The 19,531-nt window shown below is 54.0% G+C and overlaps 1 protein-coding gene across 7 annotated transcripts; it reads left to right on the top strand.

Moving 5' to 3' along the window:
• Positions 1-729: 729 nt before the first annotated feature.
• CACNB1 (calcium voltage-gated channel auxiliary subunit beta 1) lies at positions 730-19,311 on the top strand. Of its 7 annotated transcripts, none has more exons than XR_006341287.1 (15): positions 736-1,013; positions 3,482-3,568; positions 6,581-6,700; positions 7,646-7,768; positions 8,341-8,477; positions 8,708-8,784; positions 9,181-9,335; positions 10,431-10,511; positions 10,948-11,006; positions 11,191-11,300; positions 11,447-11,598; positions 14,772-14,867; positions 15,300-15,485; positions 17,424-18,187; positions 18,942-19,311. XR_006341287.1 is itself a non-coding variant. In XM_043904386.1 (14 exons), the coding sequence occupies exons 1-14, from the start codon at positions 930-932 to the stop codon at positions 17,886-17,888; spliced, it is 1,797 nt and encodes a 598-aa protein (XP_043760321.1). In that variant the 5' UTR covers positions 730-929; the 3' UTR covers positions 17,889-19,311. The 7 variants fall into 7 exon arrangements, 5 of the variants coding, with proteins under 5 accessions (XP_043760321.1, XP_043760323.1, XP_043760320.1 ...); XR_006341286.1 differs by having other exon boundaries at positions 17,424-18,792; XM_043904386.1 differs by lacking the exon at positions 9,181-9,335 and adding an exon at positions 10,147-10,166 and having other exon boundaries at positions 730-1,013; positions 17,424-19,311.
• The last annotated feature ends 220 nt before the right edge of the window (positions 19,312-19,531 follow it).

The following is a 19,531-nucleotide window of genomic DNA, read 5'->3' as shown; positions in this document are numbered from 1 at the left end:
AATTCCAGGTCACAGGTCATTAGATCTGATTTTCGCCACTCTCCAGTCTCAGCTCCACATTTCTTTCTCCTCTTCCCTCTCTACCCAGGAACACAGACCTCACCCAGGCCCACCCCTGGCCTTTTGGAAAGGCTTGGGGGATAGCTATTAGCGCTAGGGCAATAGGACTCCTGAATCCCTGGGATTTCTTGTTGCTGTCTCTGCTGAACTCCGTTTGGACACCCTCCCCACCCCAGCTTCAGCCTCCAGCCATCCAGCACCAACCTATTGGAGAGGGAGGGGCCTTTCTGTTTGGTTCAAGGCGGCCTGGGACAACAGTGGGGAGAAAGGAGTTAAAGCCGGGTCCCAGGATCACCAGGGATGGGAAGTTCCGGTGGCCCAGCCTGGAATGGAATGGGGAGACCAGCTAGGAAGAGCGGTTTGGGACGGAAGCGGGGGGCGGTGCCAGCCATGCTAATCCGCGCTTCGGTTCCATCCGCGCTTGGCATCCACTGGTAAACCGCACCCCCACACCCCACCACCCCCCGCCCTCAGCCCCTTGGCAAGGTTTCTAATGTCCCCCAGAGTGGCCACCCTCACCCTAGGCCAGTCGGAGACCTGAGCTCGCCGGGAGAGGCGTGCGTCCCTGCAGCCTCCCTCCCATTGTCTGTGCAGAGCAAGCGGAGGGGCTGCGAGGGGCGGGGCCGCGACTGGCGGAGGGAGGGAGGGAGGGAGGGGCGGGGGGAGATGCTGAGCCTTCAGGGGCGGAGGAGGCGGCGGCAGCAGAGAGAGCGGGAGGAGGGAGGGAACGCAGGAAGAGGGCAACCGAAGGCCGGGCCAGGTGGCTGGACCGGGTGCTGGCTACGCTGCTCTCGGTTCCGACGGCCTCTCTCATGCGTTGAGGGCGCCCGGCTGGGCCGGGCCGGCGGCCGGAGGGGAGGCTCCTCTCCATGGTCCAGAAGACCAGCATGTCCCGGGGCCCTTACCCATCCTCCCAGGAGATCCCCATGGAGGTCTTCGACCCCAGCCCGCAGGTGAGGTGTGATGGCCGGGATCGAGGGAAGGGGGCCGCTCCCGTGGACCTGGTGGGGTCGGATCGAGGGGGGACCGGGGAGAGAGGGGTTACATGCCCGGCGTGGAGGGGAAAAGGCTCTGCGCCCCCCATCCCTGCCAGTGAATGATTGATAGGCGCTTGGCTGGGAGTTGTGCTGCGGTTTTGCAGAGCGGGGAGGGGGCGGTCGGGCCGCCTGTCACCCTCGCCTCCTCTCCCCCGCGTCAGGGGCTTTGCTCCTTGGGTACCGGCTCCAGTGGGTTAAGAGTGTGGGTGCTGGCGGCGGGATCCGGGGGTTGAGGGAGGCTAGAGAGCGAGCTCAGGCAATGGGGGCGACGCAGAGCACGCTCAGGGGCTCCGGGCGGGTGTGGGTAGAGTGGGGGTGGCACTGGGAGATGGCCGAGGCGGTGGTCAGAGGGCGGTGCCAGCAGGCCTTCAGAGCTGCGGACACTGGCCCTCGAGGGTGGAGAAGGGACCAGCACCGAGCTAGGCCCCCGTCCCAGCCACTTTAGTTCCACCTCTATATTAGACGACCTCCCCTCCCCCGACACCCGTGTTAGCCCTTCCCGACCCATCCCCCTAGCCCCAGAAAACGCCTCCAAAGTTTGGAAAGTTGGATGGATGCCAACTCACTGTCCTGGAGGGGAAGAAACTGTTACCTGGGCGGGGGAGGCGGGGGGGGGGGCGGGGCGGAGGGGTCTGCTGCCCCACCCCCACTCACACTTTTCCTGTACCCACTGGTTACCCCCAAGAAGGGATATTCTTGGGGTGGAGGGTGCTGGTGGAGTGACCAACAGAGTCTGGGGTGGTCGTGCCCAAGAATTTCTCTGGGACATGTCCTTTTCCATTCTGGCAACACCCCAAGGCTAGGATAGCATTAACTCTTTTTTTGCTGTGGCCAGCCTGGAGCAACTGTAACCACCATGATAGTATGGCTGATGGGCACGTGGTGGGGGGGGGGGGGTGTCAGATCAGACCTAAAAATACTTCCTTTCTCCACCCCAGGCCCCTTGGAGCCTGGGAGGCAGCTGACTGGGGCCTTCCTTTCAGCTGTCCCTTGTCCCTCTGAGTGCCACTCCCTTTTCCTAGCCTGGGATAGTAGTGGTGATGTTGTGAAAGAGAGCTTTGTGCTCACTGGGGGAATCCTCTTAAATTCATAGGGATCCTCAATCTTAGAGGTTGGATACATGTCTGGTTCGAGAGAAGGTGAGGGAGGGAGGATTCTTGAAGGGTTCCCAGGTGTCTTGCCCATCTATCCATCCATCTCAATGTACTCAAGCCCAAGGAACCAGAGCCTCTAGTCTGGTTGTGGCTTATCTAGCTTCTTTGGCAAAGAAACTCTAGGATGGAGGTTGTAGACAGAGGCTTGGAGGGCCTGGACCCTCAATCATCCCATCTCACTCTAGATTGCCTGGGGGCCGATGTGTATATGTGAGTTGAGGAGGGCAAAGAAGCAACCCCCTTTCCAGGAGGCCTGGAAATACTCGAATCGGTGGCTACTTGAGAGGTCAGGCAGTGTCCACACCACCCAAGCCAGGAGCCCAGCCAGCGGGACTGGGCCCGGCTTCCCGGAGGCCCTGCTGGGGCTGTGTCCTCAGTTTTTCTTGGGGGAGGGCCAAGGGGCATTTAGATTATGCAGCCTGGTGGGCATCATGGGACAGGACGTGAGCAGTGGCAGCTGAGGGCTAGAGGGCTTGATGTCTCTTGCCCCCTTGGGAAGAGGTATGATCACTGTGATTGTGAAAAGGGGGCTGAAAAAAAGTCCTACCAGGATGAGAGGTGTGCTAAATCTGCCCCCATGGGTCAAGGTTAGGGTTAAATATTTACTTTCCAAATACAGTTTCATGTCCCCTCCCCTCCTCCGTAGAAATCTAATAGCTTTAGGTCTCTAAGACCAGAGAGCTGCAACTCCCCTCCCCACTCTGCAAAAAACAAGGCAAGAGTTGGGCTCAGGAAAGCCAAGCTGGGTCTGGGTTGGCGATTCCTCTTCTCTCTGGGGGCTATAGGCACACTCAGCCCGGTTCTGCTCCAGCTGAAATGGAGAGGGAAGGGTACTTTCCCCGGGGGCTCTCTCCACAGCCCCAGCACTGCAGGCAGTCTCTCCCTTCCCCACCCCCCCAGGCCTCTGCAGCCTGCCCAGCATCTTAATTAGCTTTGCTGCCTAATGAACTTCCAGCTTCTCAGCACCTCCCCCTTCCCAACCTCTGACTTGGTTTGGGGGTTTCTGTGTGTGCTTCCTAGGGCTCTCTTGCTCTGTCCCCCACCCCATGTCTGTGGTCTGGGCCCTCCCTCTCCCTTGGGCTGTACCATCTCAGGAAGAAAATGGAGGGGCAGGCTCTTGAGATCAGGGAATGATATTTCCAAGGCTTGGCAGTAGTTCTGGACTTGATGGGGTGAGGGTTGGGCCAGGGTCTTTGAGATTCTACTCTTGTCCCTTCCTGGCTTCTCCAGGGCAAATACAGCAAGAGGAAAGGGCGGTTCAAAAGGTCAGATGGGAGCACATCCTCGGATACAACATCCAACAGCTTTGTCCGCCAGGTAAATGGGGAGGCTGGGTTGAGAGGAGGGAGGTGGCTGGTTGGTGGAGATCAGGATTGGTGAGCTGGGTCTGAGGCTTTCTCCAGGCACCCTCCCCCACATCATTTGTTACCTGCCTAGAACCACCCCATCACCCTTACACCCAGTGACCTCCTCTGCATATACTGTGACTGTATATACTGTCAGCTGTACCCACTCCCTCAGCCCCCGCCCAGCCCCTCCCCCAGCACCAGGCACCAGCCCCTGCTGCCTGCCTGCGTCATCTCATTCAGGGACAGCCTGGCCTGCCTCCTTCTAGCTTGCTTCAGGCTGTCACCCACTCCCCCTGCCGGCTGTCTTCTTCCCTGTCCTCCCCCAGAATCTGTGACAGCATGGGGTAGAGGGAGGTCCTACGAAATGGGGAGCCAGGACATTTGGGTCCCTGGAGCCCTGATTAGGTGTGGATCAGGGGAAACGCCCTCCTCACATCCAGTTGTGACTGTTCTTTATTTTTTTATTTTTTTTGGTGACTGTTCTTTAATATGCAGAGAGAATGTGTGTTGAGGGGGTGGAGGAGAGGCAGCAGGAAGTTGATTTTAGAGAGGACTTCAACCCAACACCCCTGAATGAAAGGGCGGGGGGTATAACTGAATGGCCTTCTGGGGTCTTCTGTTCTCAGTCAGGAAGTTGCCATTCTCATCTCTGTCCTAACTCTCAACCCCAGACCATCTCAGGCTCAGGGAGAGACAGTGAGAGAGCCATGTGGTTGCTATGACTACAGAGCATCTCAACAAAGCCTGGTACCCAAAAAAGGCGAGAGGGGCTTAGGATCAGACAAGGAAGGAGTACATCGAAGAAAACATGGGCAGGCACATGAGGACAGAGGACAGTAGGAAAGTCAGCCACCCCCAGGCCAAGAGAGAGAGGGTGATGCCAGGCAGATCCACTACTGATTGGAGTGAGGCCCTTCTTTTTGATTCTTCTGTCTCCACAACACTTGGCACTCGAAAGCCCAGGCCTGACTTGAGAGGGTCAGGAAAGGGACCTTTCGTCCCAGGATTCTTAAATACACATACAAATGGGAACTCCTTTCTTTGATCTTTCCCTCATCCCTTGTGTGTGTTGTAGGACTGGGCCAGGGCCAGGGCTAGGAAAAATGACACTGTGCTCAATGGAGCCCCTCTTGACAGAAAAGGGCCTCATTCCTTCAGTGTTTACCAACCTAGGGGATCAGACCCCAGTTTCCAATCCTTTTTCTGCTCAGCTCCCCAGCTCTGACCCCCAGTAGGTGGCAGGGAGTGGGGGGGCAGGCCTTGCCACATCTCTGAGCTAAATATACCCTAGCAGTTTGCACATGTAGCAACTCTGCTTGTAACCTGAGCCCCCTGGGGGAACGGGCAGTTTGGGCCACCCCCTAGGCCAGCAGGGCCAGGCTCTGAGGGCGCCGGGATGGAGGCGCCCAACCAGACCCTCGTAGTGGTGAGCTGGGGATGGAGTGAAGGTGGGGGTGGGGGGTGGGAGCAGCCCCTCAGGAAAGCTGGTGGGAGGCCTTCACTCCAGCCTGTTTCCTTGCCTTCTCACTATTTCCTTGTCTCCCGCCATTTCTGGTATGCATGCATTTATGTGTGTGTGTGTGTGTGTGTGTGTGTGTGTTGGGGTCAGTAAGTGCCTCTCCCTCATCATCTCTGGGTCTGTTCCTCTGGCTCTCCCGGTGGCTGTCTTCCTGACTCTGAGTGCTCAGGAGGGATAAAGAGTAGTTGATTCACTGGTTTTCACTCTTTCCTTTGTATCGCTTTTCCAGCTTCTATGAAAACCCCACCCCACCCCCTAGTTTTCCTCTCAGAGTCTCCCATTTTCCTGATTTGGCTGGGAAACGGATGGGCCGCCACACTGGCTGATGACGAGGGCACTCTGGGGAGATGAGACTTGGTCTTCTTTCTTTCCAAGGTCCCCTCCATACCAGGCTAATGGGCATTCCTGGCCAAGTGACCCCTTCCTGTCTTCAGGAAAAAAACCTCCCACCCCTGCAGTCTTACCCTTTCATCACATCCCCTCCTGCCCTTTGTAGCAATAAATGCACGCCTTCTGGCTCCCGTCCTCACGTGCCCTTCGGACGCAGACACTGAGGGTGCCCCCCTGCCCCTGCACTGTAGGCACTCACATGGATCGGTATGCATTCAGTCATGCACCAGGACATACCATGGAGCGCACACTCCCAAACAGTCTTGAAGTTGCACATCCAAGCACACCTGTGAATGAGCGTGTTCATTCACCTCCTGGGCTATGTGTGCCTTACATATGTGTCTGCATTGCTGACGGAGTTCCTTGTGCCCTGGATGGTCCGTGTGGTCAAGGCCAGCTTCCTGGCACACCCAGACTTCTGAACCCGCCTTAATGCTGGCAGTTGGCCACCCCAATACAGGGGAAAAGCCTGCTCGTGTTCTTCTCTTGATGTATTTCTCCTGTCTGCCCCACCCCAGGAACCTTGGGTTCTTTTTTGTATCTTCTAAGAGCCTAAGGGTTGGGGCTTTCCAGCTTCTGGCAGGGGAGGTAGGATTCTATCTTCCCTAGCCCTTGAGCAGAAGGTAGCAAATTTTTTTGTGACCCTAGCATGTGGAGCAGGCTGCCCATGGCCACCAGTGCAGAGGGCTCAGACCTAAGCTGGTGCCTGTGGCCCCTGGAAGGACTCACTGGGCCTGTGCTGAGTCTGTCACGGCGGGTTCTGGGGGCAGGGGAGGGAAGGAGGAGCAGGGAGTGGAGACTGACCCTTGGCACTCCGCCTCTGCACTGCACCCTATCAGGTTCCCACCCCTCCCTGGGCCCCAAGCAGCTGTCCTTGGACCTGCCATAATTCCCTGCTTGTTGCTATCACCCTTTCTAGGGCCACACTCTTCCCAGGGGCCTGCAGACCTCATTCTCAGGCTCTTTCTAATACCACCTTCTCCTAGCCCTTGTGGTCTCACACTGGTGCCTTCTGCGACCCAGGAGCTGGGGAAGCAGCATTGGCTCTGAGCTGGCGCTGTCTGTTTTCAGGGCTCAGCAGAGTCCTACACCAGCCGTCCGTCAGACTCTGACGTGTCTCTGGAGGAGGACCGGGAAGCCTTAAGGAAGGAGGCAGAGCGTCAGGCATTAGCCCAGCTAGAGAAAGCCAAGGTGAGAAAGATGGGAGGGGCTGTGCTGGTACTGTTTGCCTTACCTCATGCCTTAGAGACAGCCTGGACAGACCTGAGTCAGGTCTTGGCCCAGCCACTTCCTGGCGGATATACGCCTCCCATGTGCCTCTGTCTTTCATCTGTAAAAATGTAAGCTATAATACCTGCCTCCTTATAAAGTGTAATAAGTGCTTAAAACTGTTTCCACACATAATAGGAGCTAAACATTTCTACTCTTTCTGGGTTGACTCTTGTTAGCTGTGAGATCTTAGGCAATTCACTTAACCATTCTGAACTTTAGTTTTCCCATTCATTCAAGTGAATATGATAATAGCACTTTGTAGGATTTTTGTAATGAATAAATAAGATAATGGATGTGAAACATATAACACAATGCCTGGCAAACTAAACAGTAGCTGTTATCATTATTATTACTATCTATTATTATTACTACTATGACTATTCCTTCTTGGTGTCATTCTGGGGTCCCCCACCACCTATACTTATTTCCTGATACCCCCCTCCATCCTGAGAGGACTGAGTTCTGTTTTTTGCTTTTTTTTTTTTTACTGTGAAATTTAATATACACATAAAAAACTGCATAAGCCGTTCAGTGTATACTTTTGTTTTTTTAATAACTTTTTTATGTATAGTTGATTTACAGTGTTGTATTAGTTTCAGGTGTACAACAACGTGATTCAGTTATACATGTATATATATTCTTTTTCAGATTCTTTTTCATTATAGGTTTTTACAGGATTTTGAACATAGTTCCCTCTGCTATACAGTAGGTCTGTGTTTACTTTGTATATAGTAGTGTGTATAATGTGTATCTTAATGAATTTACAAAACAAACCTCTCCATAATCACCACCCCAGTCAGGGAGTTGTACATCCCATCGTGATTTAACTCTCTGGTTGTCATCCACCCTGGGTGCCTCCTCTAGACCAAGCCAGTGGCATTTGCTGTGCGGACAAATGTCGGCTACAACCCATCTCCAGGGGATGAGGTGCCTGTGCAGGGAGTGGCCATCACCTTCGAGCCGAAGGACTTCCTGCACATCAAAGAGGTGGGGAGAGACCACTTGGCCATCTGGAGGGAGGGCAGTGTAGTGTGTGCCGGGAGAGGGGCAAGTCAGAGCTCTGGTGGAAAAAGACTTCTGAACCAAGCAGAGCTGGGCTAAATCTGCTCTGTGATCTTAGACAAATCTTTCCACTTCTCTGAGCTTCAGATTTTTCACTGGTAACGTGCGATGGTAATACCTAGGTTGCGGGGTTGTTGGGAGGGTTTGTGAAGAGGCCTGTCGGTGGAGTGGCAGTGTGCCAGGCACACGGAGGTGTCAGCACCTGCTTCGCTACCCACCTTTCCAGGGTAGAGCTGACCCATGGCGGGAGGAAGGACTCTCAGAACAGAGATGTGCTTGGGGGTGGGGTGCTCCAGGGCACAAGAGGATGCTGGTCCTGGAGAGCCCTGAGAATTGGGAGCTGTATGCAGAGGCTGGTGCTGGGGCTCTTTGAGGGTGCCATGCCCTGGGCAGAGAAGGCAAGACTGGGGGGTGGTATCTCCTGGAGCTGGCTGCTGGCTTGTACCTCTAATCTCCTTCTTGGTCTCCCCCACCCCACCTGCCGTTGTTGTTTGCAGAAATACAATAATGACTGGTGGATCGGGCGACTGGTGAAGGAGGGCTGTGAGGTTGGCTTCATCCCCAGCCCTGTCAAACTGGACAGCCTGCGCCTGCTGCAGGAACAGAAGCTGCGCCAGAACCGCCTCAGCTCCAGGTGTCTGGCTGGGGGCGGGGCACTCCCACCCCCGGGAGAGGCCAGCCAGCCAGGAGTAGGCCCCAAGGGTTGACCTGATATTCTGAGGACACCGAGTGGCCCGAGGCCTCGCCGGTGGGGCTGGTGAAGGAGGGCCGTGGAGGGGGGCGGGACAGCCTGTGAGAGCACAGATCCCCCGCCCTCACACCCGCCTCTTTGCTCACGGCCCGTCTGCCTCTCTGCCCACACAGCAAATCAGGTGACAACTCCAGCTCCAGCCTGGGAGACGTGGTGACTGGCACCCGCCGCCCCACGCCCCCTGCCAGTGGTAAGAGCGGCCGCCACCCCACGGGCGGGGTGGTCTCCCCATTGCCTGTCCCTTCCTTTCCCTGCAGTAAGGGGTATCCCAACCCTGAGTCCTCCAAACACATCCAGTGGTACCCTCTCCATGAAGAGCAGGGCACCCCACAAGCTGGGCTGGTCAGTCAGCACCCACTCTCTCATGTCTGTCCTCTCCCATTTCTTCGGTAGCTCCATCTCTCCTCCTGACTCCCCCGTCCCCTACCCCCCCCCCCCATTCATTTCTCCCAGCCCTGTTCCATTCACCTCTTCTTCTTTCTTTTCTCCCCATCCCATCCCTGCGTTCTGTACTTGTGTCTCCATGTCCATCTCACTCCTCCCCACCTCGCCTCCTTCCTTCCTCAATCCTGACTCTCCGGTCCAGGTAATGAAATGACTAACTTAGCCTTTGAACTAGACCCCCTAGAGTTAGAGGATGAGGAGGCAGAGCTCGGGGAGCAGAGCGGCTCTGCTAAGACTAGTGTTAGCAGTGTCACCACCCCGCCACCCCACGGCAAGCGCATCCCCTTCTTCAAGAAGGTAATTCTTGCTGGGTTCTTGTGAGAGGGGAGGTCAGGGCCCAGCTCTTTGGTGGGTGGAGGGGGGCTGGAATGGATTCAGATGTGTTATCAGCCTGATTTTGTGGGGATCAGGCCTTCCTGCCGAGGAGGAGGGAAGGGTAGAGTGGCACCAAGAATGGGCATGTCTGTCTCCATACACAACCCCACCCTGGCCCTCTTCCCTGGAAGGGATGGTTCTCGCCATGGAAGCAGCCCTTCTAGCCCCCGCCCCCCAACTGAAAGCAGATCTGGTTGTAATGAAACCTGACGTTTCCCCCTCACTCCCAGTGGCATATTCCATGTTTGCCCTCGCCCCCACACGTGAAGGGGAAAGTGGAATGGTGACACTTCTTTGCCCTTTTCGGATCCCATGGGGTGCCCAGGGATCTCCTGGTTGCAGAGCAAGACAGTTAAGGGAACCCTTACAATGGGCAGGTTGGCCTGCACTGGGGCCAGGAGATGGGCACCAAATGAGGGGCTATCACTCTTCCCAGCTTTTTTCCTAGACCCAGAAAGTGGGTAGAGGATGTCTGAATATTCCCAAGCTCACTGGACTGGCTGTCAGTCCCACTCCTGGCCCTGATCCAGGGCCATCTCTGGCTCCCCCTTGGCATGGGGTCCCATCCCCTCTCTCTGGCTCTGTCTGTCACTAACACGCATGCCCTGTTATCTCTCCTCGTCCGCCCGCTCTCCCTCCCTCTCTTGTCCTGGCTCCTCCCTTGCCCTCTGCCCCTGCCTGGGTACCCTCCCCTTTCTCCTCCCCCTCCCCCATCTTGGCAATCTGGACCCAGCCAAACAGAAGCAGAAGTCGGTGAGTAGCATAGCTTTCTATGTCTCCCTCCCCACTCCCTGGGATGAGCTAGGGGACCTTCTAACACCCATTCCCATATCTGCCCCCATTTCCCCCCACCCTTCCTGGTTCTCCCTCACCATACCTCCCCACCCCCACCCCGATCCCCCACATCTGGGCTTTGGGACCAGGGGGAGGAAAGGCTGCATGGGGGATCCTGGAGATGGGGGGAAAGGGGCTAATGCCATCTCCACTCTGGGGTTTCCCCTCCCTGCTTCCCCCTAGACAGAACACGTGCCCCCTTATGACGTGGTACCTTCCATGAGGCCCATTATCCTGGTGGGACCGTCGCTCAAGGGCTATGAGGTAGGAGCCCCTCGAGGGGCATAGGGACCAGAGGGGCCCAGACTGCCAGAAAGACTCTGTACGGTCTTGAGACTCCAGAGACATCCCCCAGCAGGGTCTCCCCAGGGTTTCCTCCCCAGAGGGCTACAGACCACTCCCCTTCCCAGGGGGGCCCCAACCCATGGGGAGACCCACTTAGAAGGGTCTAGTCTTCTCAAAAATCCCCAGAAAAGTCCTCCTAGAGATTCTACCTGAAAGGATCTCTGGAATCAGAGACCCCAGTGGAGGCCCCTCAAACTCAGAAGGATCACTTCCTCCCCTGAACAGGGACTCATTCATCTCAGGGATTAAAGAAGAAAATGGAATGTCAGGGGGCAGATACCTAGCAGTCTACCCTTCTTGAGAGCTTTAAACACCTGACTTCTCCTCCTCCTACTCCACCCCCTCCCAACCTCAGGTTACAGATATGATGCAGAAAGCTTTATTTGACTTCTTGAAGCATCGGTTTGATGGCAGGTAAGCCCTTTGGAGCTGGTTCCCCACGCCCACCATGGTTCTCTGCTGCTGGGGTTGGGCAGGATGGCTTGAATGACAATCGTGGAACTCTTGGACTGAGGGCTACGGGGCCAGCCTGGAGCCTAGCGAGGAGGCAGGACATTTTAGCCCACCCTGACCCCTGACACTTTGCCCTGACCCCTAGGATCTCCATCACTCGTGTGACAGCGGACATTTCCCTGGCTAAACGATCAGTCCTCAACAACCCCAGCAAACACATCATCATCGAGCGTTCCAATACACGCTCCAGCCTGGGTGAGCCCATCTCTTGACTCCACCCCCACCCTGCTCTGGGGCCAGATGTGGGAGTGAGGGGGCATCTCCAGAAATGCTCTATCTGCCCACTGCCTCCTGGGAGGCTGCCTTAGATTTACCCCTTCGCCATGACTTCACTCCCCTAGCTGAGGTTCAGAGCGAGATCGAGCGAATCTTTGAGCTAGCCCGAACCCTTCAGTTGGTTGCTCTGGATGCCGACACCATCAACCATCCAGCCCAGCTCTCCAAGACCTCACTGGCCCCCATCATTGTTTACATCAAGATCACCTCTCCTAAGGTGGGTACAAGACCCTACTGGGGACAGGAGTGCTCTGGGTGGGCTGCCGGTGTTTAAGCCCCAGGTACTGCTTGCTAATCATGTGACTTCTCCTCCTCAAGCCCAGATTCCCTTCTCCATCAATCTCCATTGTCTGGATATTGTGAAGATTCAGCCTAATGTGAATACTTAGCACTTAGCAAATGGTCTGGTATAATATACCTCATCATGTATTAAGTATTTTAAATATTATTATCAGAGTTGTGCAGGTTAGTCCCCTGTCTCTGCTTTGTTGACCTCCCATCCTTAGTCCAGAAAATAGAAAGAATTCTGTGTGTTCTGCCTCAGTGTCACCCAGCTACTTGGCAGTTGGAAAAAGACCTCTCGTGTCTTTTTTTTTCTCCTGTCTTTTTACTTCAGTCCTTTTTGCTGTACTGCCCTCATTTAGACCTTGATAGAGATGAACTTGGTAGGAAGACTGATTTACTTCTTTGTCATATAGCAGCTCCATTAGTTTCCCCCCCTAGACATTAGTGGTTTTGAGAAACGTGGAAGGTGAGCTAAGTTGAAGGATTTTTTAAAATGTTTCTATATTTATTTGACTGCTCTGGATCTTAGTTGTGACATGCGGGGTCTTTATTGTGTCATGTGGGATTTTTAGTTGCGGCATGCAAACTCTTAGTTGTAGCAATTGGGATCTAGTTCCCTGACCAGGGATGGAACCCAGGTCCCTTGCATTGGGAGTGCAGAATCTTATCCAGTGGATCACAATGGAAGTCCCTAGGTGAAGGATTTGAAGTTAGAAGACAGCATGAGGTTCAGATCCTAGCTCTGAGTGGCTTATTTTAATTAAGTAAAGTTTGTTGTTGGTTTTTTGGTTGTATTGTATTGAGCTTTGGATCTTGGAGAGATAATTTAGCTTTTGCACATTTTTTTCACCTACAAAATGGGAATTATAATCCTTCTCTTGAGGTAGTGATGTAAAAAGCCCAGAGTTCTGTCTGACTGATGAAGGCAGTCAGGGGTTAACATTGCATGATAGCACCCTATGAGCTAAGCACCCAGTTTCTAATGAGTATAAAGGGGAGGATGGGATTTAAGTACTTGCTGAGGTGGTTGAAAGGATCAAATGAGATAATGGATGCAAAAGCACTTTGTGAACTAAAAGTAACACACACGTTCCATTGCCCTCACTGAGCACTGACTCTGAGGTTAGGGGTGGGGACTCTGAAGCCAGGCTACCTGGGTTTAGGTTCCACTGCTGCCACTTACCTACTGGCTCTGTGCTCTTTGGGCAGGTCACCTGACTTCTCTATGCCTCAGTTTCCTCATTTGGAAAATAGGAATCCTTAGGTGATGTTTATGAAGATTAAATAAACAAATTAACCATGCAAAGTGCCTGGTACCTATTAAGTGCTATATGTGTTCAATTCTTGAAGATTTTTATTTTGAAGTAATTTCACATTTATAGGAGAGTTGCAGGAACAGTACAAAGGATCACCTTTGAATACCCTTGACTCAGACTCACCAGTTTTTTAATGGCTTTTTAGAAGTAAAATTCACATGCCATTCAATTCAGCCAATTAAAGCATACAATTAATTTTTTTCAGACTCACTAATTTTGAACATTTTGCCACATCTACTTTAGGGCTTCCCCCATGGCTCAGCAGGTAAAGAACCTGCCTGCAGATGCAGGAAATGTAAGAGATGTGGGTGTGATCCCTGGGTCAGGAAGATCCATGGAGGAGGGCATAGCAACCCACTCCAGTATTCTTGCCTGGAGAATTCCCATGGACAGAGGAGCCTGGGGGGCTACAGTCCATAGGGTCACACAGAGTCGGACACAACTGAAGTGACTTAGCATGCACACACTTTATGTATGTCTGTATTATGTATATATGTACTTATATATATATATATATATATATATATATATATATATATATCTTTCTTCTGAACTGTTTTAAGTTGTAGCTCTTGTATTTCTTTATCCCTCAAAATTTCAATATGTATTTCTTAAGAACAAGGACATTAACTTACCGGTCAAATTCAAGAAATCTCACTAAAATACTGTCTATCTTCAGTTTTCACCAGTTGTCCCAAAAATGCCCCTTATGGCAATTTCCCCTTCAATCCAGGATCACGTGTTGCATTTAGTTGTTATCTCTCTTTAGTATTTTTTCTTCTTTATTTCATTTTTTTTTCTCCTTAGTAATCTTTAAGCTAAAAACTTTCCTGAGCTTTTCTTCGATTCTCATGAGACTGTCATTTTTGAAGAGTACAGATCACTTATTTTGTAGATTGTTGCTCAACGTGGGTTTGTCTGATGTTTCCCTGTCAATAGATTGAGGTTTTGCATTTCTGGTAGGAATACTGCCCAAGTGATGTATCCTTCTGAGTGCATTCCATCAGGAAGCAAAGGATGTTGGTTTGTTGTATTGTTGGTACTGTTAATTTTGACCACTTAGTTAAGGTTGTAGCTCTATGTTTAGCTATTATCATCATTATTATTGTTATCATTGAGATGAGGATTATAATAGTGGCTGCCTAATGGCATTATTGTCAGGACTAAATGAAAAAAAAGACTTTCCTGGTGGCGCAGTGGTAAAGCATCTGGCTGGCGATGTGCAAGTCATGGGTTTGTTTCCTAGGTCGGGAGGATCCCCAGAGAAGGGAATGGCAACCCACTCCAGTATTCTTGCCTGGAAAATCCATGGACAGAGGAGCCTGGCGGGCTACAAGTCCATGGGGTCGCAGAAGAGTCGGACATGACTTATCAACTAAACAACAACAATAAAATGAAAAAAAGCACAGACCAGTGCCAAGGCATAGCAAGTGTCCCTATAAAGGATGGCTGCCTGTTATTAACATGGAGGGGAAGTTGGCTCAGAGAATGAATGAAACCTGTAATGAAGGTTACAGGGGTTGGGAAGGAGAACCACTGCCCTTCATACAGTCACCGTTGGAATGTCCCAGGAGAGGCTGGCATGAGACCCAGGAGAGAGCCTGAGCTTTGTGTAGGATGGACACAGGGCTGGTGAGGTCATTTCTGAAAAGGCATCCAGGGCTGAGCGTCATGGAATGTTCCCCCAGCCCTGATACTGTCTCTCCACATTGGCTCCAACCAGGACCTGACTCTCCAGGTTGGTGCTTTGCAGGGTCCCTCTAGCTCCTCTTTTCCCCCTACCAAACAGGTTCTTCAGAGGCTCATCAAGTCTCGAGGGAAGTCTCAGTCCAAACACCTCAACGTCCAAATAGCAGCCTCAGAGAAACTGGCACAGTGTCCCCCCGTGAGTGCTCAAAGGGAAGGGAGGGCGTTTGGGTTCTCCTGGTTTCCTCTGGCCTGCCGAGAGAGTGACCAGGAACACCTGGGTCCAGTCCAGAGGTGCAGATGGATTTTCTGGGAAAAGAGGGCTGGACAGGCAGTTAGAGACTGTGCTTTAAGTTCCAGAATCACCACTTCTCTATGGACAGTTAAGCCCCTCTCCACGCCTTGGCTACCTTACATATAGAATGAGGGAGCTATAATATCTAGGTGCCAAGATCTCCTTATATATATTTAATTTACATATCTGAGAGCCCTCCTTTTCCTGAACATCCAGAGATTTCTTTTTAACTTTGTCCTTCAACCCCTTGACTCCACCCACTGCCCCCAGGCCACACCCTCACCCCTTGGTCACGCCCAGCTCATCCCAGCCCTGCCCTTAACCCCGCCTCCACAGGAGATGTTTGACATCATCCTGGATGAGAACCAATTGGAGGACGCCTGCGAGCACTTGGCAGAGTACTTGGAAGCCTATTGGAAGGCTACACACCCGCCCAGCAGCACTCCGCCCAATCCGCTGCTGAACCGCACCATGGCTACGGCAGCCCTGGCTGCCAGCCCTGCCCCTGTCTCCAACCTCCAGGTACAAGTGCTCACCTCACTCAGGAGAAATCTCAGCTTCTGGGGCGGGCTAGAGGCCTCGCAGCGAGCCAGGGCGGTGCCCCAGCAGCAGGAGCACACCGTGTAGGTGCCCCGCCCATCTCCCCTCCCGCCCAGGGCTCGGAACTGAGTGCAGGGAACTTGGGGAAGGAAGGGAAGAGTTTTATTTTGTAAAAAATGTGGTGAGTGGCAGCTTCTGGTGTCTGTGGTTTTTGATGGGGTTGGGGCTAGCCGGTGGGGCCTATCTGGGCCTGGTCCCGTAAGACTATATCTGCTGCCTTGGGGGCTTCTCCTTTGGGGGCCTTGTAAAGATAAGAGACTAGGAAGAAACAGAGGAAAACCAATGTATGTTTGCTGGACTCTACACCCGTTTTAGACTCAACAGAGGTCACAGCATTTTAGATGCAACAGACCAAAGGCCCTCAGACCCAGGGAGTCGCACAGAGCAGAGCCATTAAAACCAGAGAGACTGCCCCCTGCTCCAGAGCCCTAATCTCCAGGGGGTCTCAGAAGAGACCCAAAATGAAGCATATTCTATGAGTTGATATAGAACCTTCCACCCTTCTCCCAGTTAAACAGATTCCAGGGAAGATCCTCCTGAGATCTACCTTGATCTCCCATGGGAGCCATGGCCTATCTCTGAGGTCAAACCATTAAGTTCTGCATTAGAGCCAGAAGAAACCCAGGAAATCATTCTAGACCACTGCTTTTCAAATGTGTTTTCAGCACCAGAACCCATTTGTTCACTGAATTTTATGGGAAGTTCAGTGTGTAAATAAGGCATCCTTGCTCTGCTTGGAGAGGGCTAGTGGCTTGGCCTCCACTTTAGCTCCACGGGGACCCCTGAAGCTCCCTCTGTCCTGTCCACCTACCCCAGAATTCCAGGGAATGAAAATTGCTGCTCTAGCCTAATCCCCATCATAGCCCCACAGAGAAACTGGGCCACTGAGATGGGAGTCACTGCTCAGGGTTTACACAGCTTGAAGTGGCAGGGGATGCACTAGAACCCCACTGGCACCCCACCCAGCAGCCTCCGTGGCCATCTTCATGTGACATTGGTGCTGAGGACAATGAGCCATCTCATCGTTGCCAGTGGGGAATAGAGACCCATCAGCCTTCCCCAGTATTCTTGCCTAGAGAATCCCATGGACAGGAGCCTGGTGGGCTCCTGTCCTTAGGGTTGCACAGAGTCGGACACGACTGAAACGACTTAGCATGCATGCATGCATTGGAGAAGGAAATGGCAACCCACTCCAATATTCTTGCCTGGAGTATCCCAGGGACAGAGGAGCCTGGTGGGCTGCCGTCCATGGGGCCGCACAGAGTCAGAAACGACTGAAGCGACTTAGCAGCAGCAGCCTTCCCCAGCCTGACGTTTTGAGTCTGTTGAGGGCAGGGGAGGAATCCTATCAACCTTGGAGACTGTCATCTGACTCAGAGTGGAGTAGGGGGAAGTGTGGAGTTCTGGACGCCTATGATTAGGGTCCCATTGGGCTGAAGGAGCTGTATGAAATTCTCTTTAGTATATTTGGGGCAACGACTAACCCAATCAACCACTAACAAGTGGCAATACTAATGTGCTGTTAATGATGATTTAGCCCAAGACAGTGTTAATGAGCGCCTTGAGGAAGGGACGACTAATTGTTCATGGGCTCTCTACCATGATTACCAGGAGAGTCATGCCTTCTCACACCTAAGAAGGTCGGGCGCCCCCTCTCCTAATGGAAGAACAAATGCCTTGAGTTCTGTCCTCTGGCTGGGCTCCAGAGCCGGTTGCCCAGCTGCCCACCCCCTAGGGCCAGCACCCTCCTCCTTCAGCCAGGCTGGGTGTCTTGGTGCCGTCACTAACCTGCCTTGCTTTGTTGTGTTTCTCTCACTCCTGCCTGATCTGCATGGTGTGTACCGTCTGTCTGCTAACCAGGGACCCTACCTTGCTTCCGGGGACCAGTCGCTGGAACGGGCCACGGGGGAGCACGCCAGTGTGCACGAGTACCCGGGAGAGCTGGGCCAGCCCCCAGGCCTTTACCCCAGCAGCCACCCGCCAGGCCGGGCGGGCACCCTGCGGGCACTGTCCCGCCAAGACACGTTTGATGCCGACACCCCTGGCAACCGAAACTCTGCCTACACGGAGCTGGGAGACTCGTGTGTGGACATGGAGACTGACCCCTCCGAGGGGCCAGGGCTTGGAGACCCTGCAGGGGGCGGCACCCCACCAGTGCGACAGGGATCCTGGGAGGATGAGGAAGAAGACTATGAAGAGGAGCTAACCGACAACCGGAACCGCGGCCGGAATAAGGCCCGCTACTGCGCGGAGGGCGGGGGCCCGGTTCTGGGGCGCAACAAGAACGAGCTGGAGGGTTGGGGGCGGGGCGTCTACATCCGCTGAGGGGCAGGGGCTACACAGTGGGCGGAAGGGCTCTTGAGCCCGAGGGAGGGGAGGGGCGGGGGGGGGGGCTCACCACGGAGGTGTATCTTGCCTCCAGGGGGCGCTGTCTCCCTCCTTTCAGATGCCTTTGCTCAGTGTGGAGTTTCTTTGGTGGTAACCTTCCACCCAGCTCCTGGGAGTCCCTTAAGCCTCAGCGGCAAGTTTTTACCTACTTGCTGTGGATGGATGGAGGATGCCCACCTTTCTGCCGTATCCCCTTCTCCACCTCAGGGGGCTCTCTCCCCTCACCCAGAGAAAAGGTGCACTTCCTTAACTCCTTCTACTCCGGGCTTTAAATGAGGGCCCTAAAATGGTGTGGCCCTTTCTTTTTCCAACCTGGAGTATTTGGGAATGGGGGGGGGGGGGAGGGGCTTTTCCTGGAGAGGGAGACCACAGACTCTTTCCCATGAGGGCTCTCTTTCCCCAAAGCCCAGATCCAGCGTCCTTTACTGTGAGCCCTGCCCCCAGCACCTGCCCGCAGCTTCCTGGCTTCATTGTCTGGGAGGTGAAAGCTACAGCACTGGAAGCCCCATGGGGAGCTGTCTCACGGAGTGGTCTGGGTAGATGCTGGCAGGCGTCAGGTGTAGTGCTCTGTGCCTGCCCAGGACCTAGAGCCCCGAGGAGGCGACCACCCCAGATGCTGCTCCCCGTCCCACCGCCTCCATGCCTCAAGCCTTTGCCTACCCCAGGAATGAGCTTTGCCTACCACATCCCTTGCCTGCTGCCATCAGAAGAGGGGGCCCCTCTGCATCTGAGCCCCCCCATCCTCTCGTCACCTGGGCCCATGGAACACTGATCCGCCTCATTTTGAAACCAAAAAAACTGCTTCACTCTCACCCTGAGGCCCCAGGGAAGAGGCCCTATGGTTGGTACCCCAGCGTTAATCACCACCCCAGGGGTTGCCTCTGGATGTCAGATCTCCCCTTGGGGCGGGTGGGGGGCTTGGCTGCTGCTGCTGCTACTCTGTATTTGCCTCTTGTGATCCTGTCCTTTACCCATGTCTACTCCACCCAGGAGAGGCCTTGGTACCCCCCTCTGCTCTGGAGTGTCCCTCTGCCTAGCATCCCATAGCCCAGCAGCCCTGCCCCCCCAGCACCCAGCTGGGCCAGAGAGAGCCGATTGTGCCAACGAGGACTGGGCCCTGCCCGGCTGCCTGCCTCAGGGATGGGCACCTCACGCCTGTCTCGCCACCTCCTGTGCCAATGTCGTCCCACCCCACCCCCCATCTGGGGTGGGGTGCAGCTTCCACTTACTGGTTAGAAGAGACCACTGCCCAACCTTTCCCCTTTCCTGTCTGGTGTCCTGTGCTCCCATCTGTCTGTCTGTTCGTCTGTACGACCCTAGAAGTATTTTGCCACATATAAAACCGCCGTCCTGTCCTTTGCGCCGCCTCCCAGGCCTGCTTCTTTGGCCCCATCCCTCGCCACTCCTAGGTGGCCAGCCTGGGTGTGTGGGAGCGGCTGACCTGCAGGGAGGAAGAGTGAAGCGGTGGGCACGGGAGTCAGCTGCGCCCGGAGTGATTCGCTCAGCCCGAGACGTGGTGCTTTGACTTGCGACTCTGACACATCATGTTCAAGCCTGACAGGAGCTGCGTGGCCAGTCTC

This window comes from Cervus elaphus, chromosome 5 (assembly GCF_910594005.1).
Source record: "Cervus elaphus chromosome 5, mCerEla1.1, whole genome shotgun sequence".
Classification (NCBI taxonomy): domain Eukaryota; kingdom Metazoa; phylum Chordata; class Mammalia; order Artiodactyla; family Cervidae; genus Cervus; species Cervus elaphus.
This window is presented reverse-complemented; position numbering and strand designations above follow the sequence as displayed.

Coding starts and splice junctions, on each gene's coding strand:
- CACNB1 (XM_043904385.1), top strand. CDS start 930: ATGGTCCAGAAGACCAGCATGTCCCGGGGCCCTTACCCATCCTCCCAG. Junction 10,512..10,947: donor CGTCGCTCAAGGGCTATGAG/GTAGGAGCCCCT, acceptor TCCCAACCTCAG/GTTACAGATATGATGCAGAA. Junction 11,007..11,190: donor AAGCATCGGTTTGATGGCAG/GTAAGCCCTTTG, acceptor CCTGACCCCTAG/GATCTCCATCACTCGTGTGA.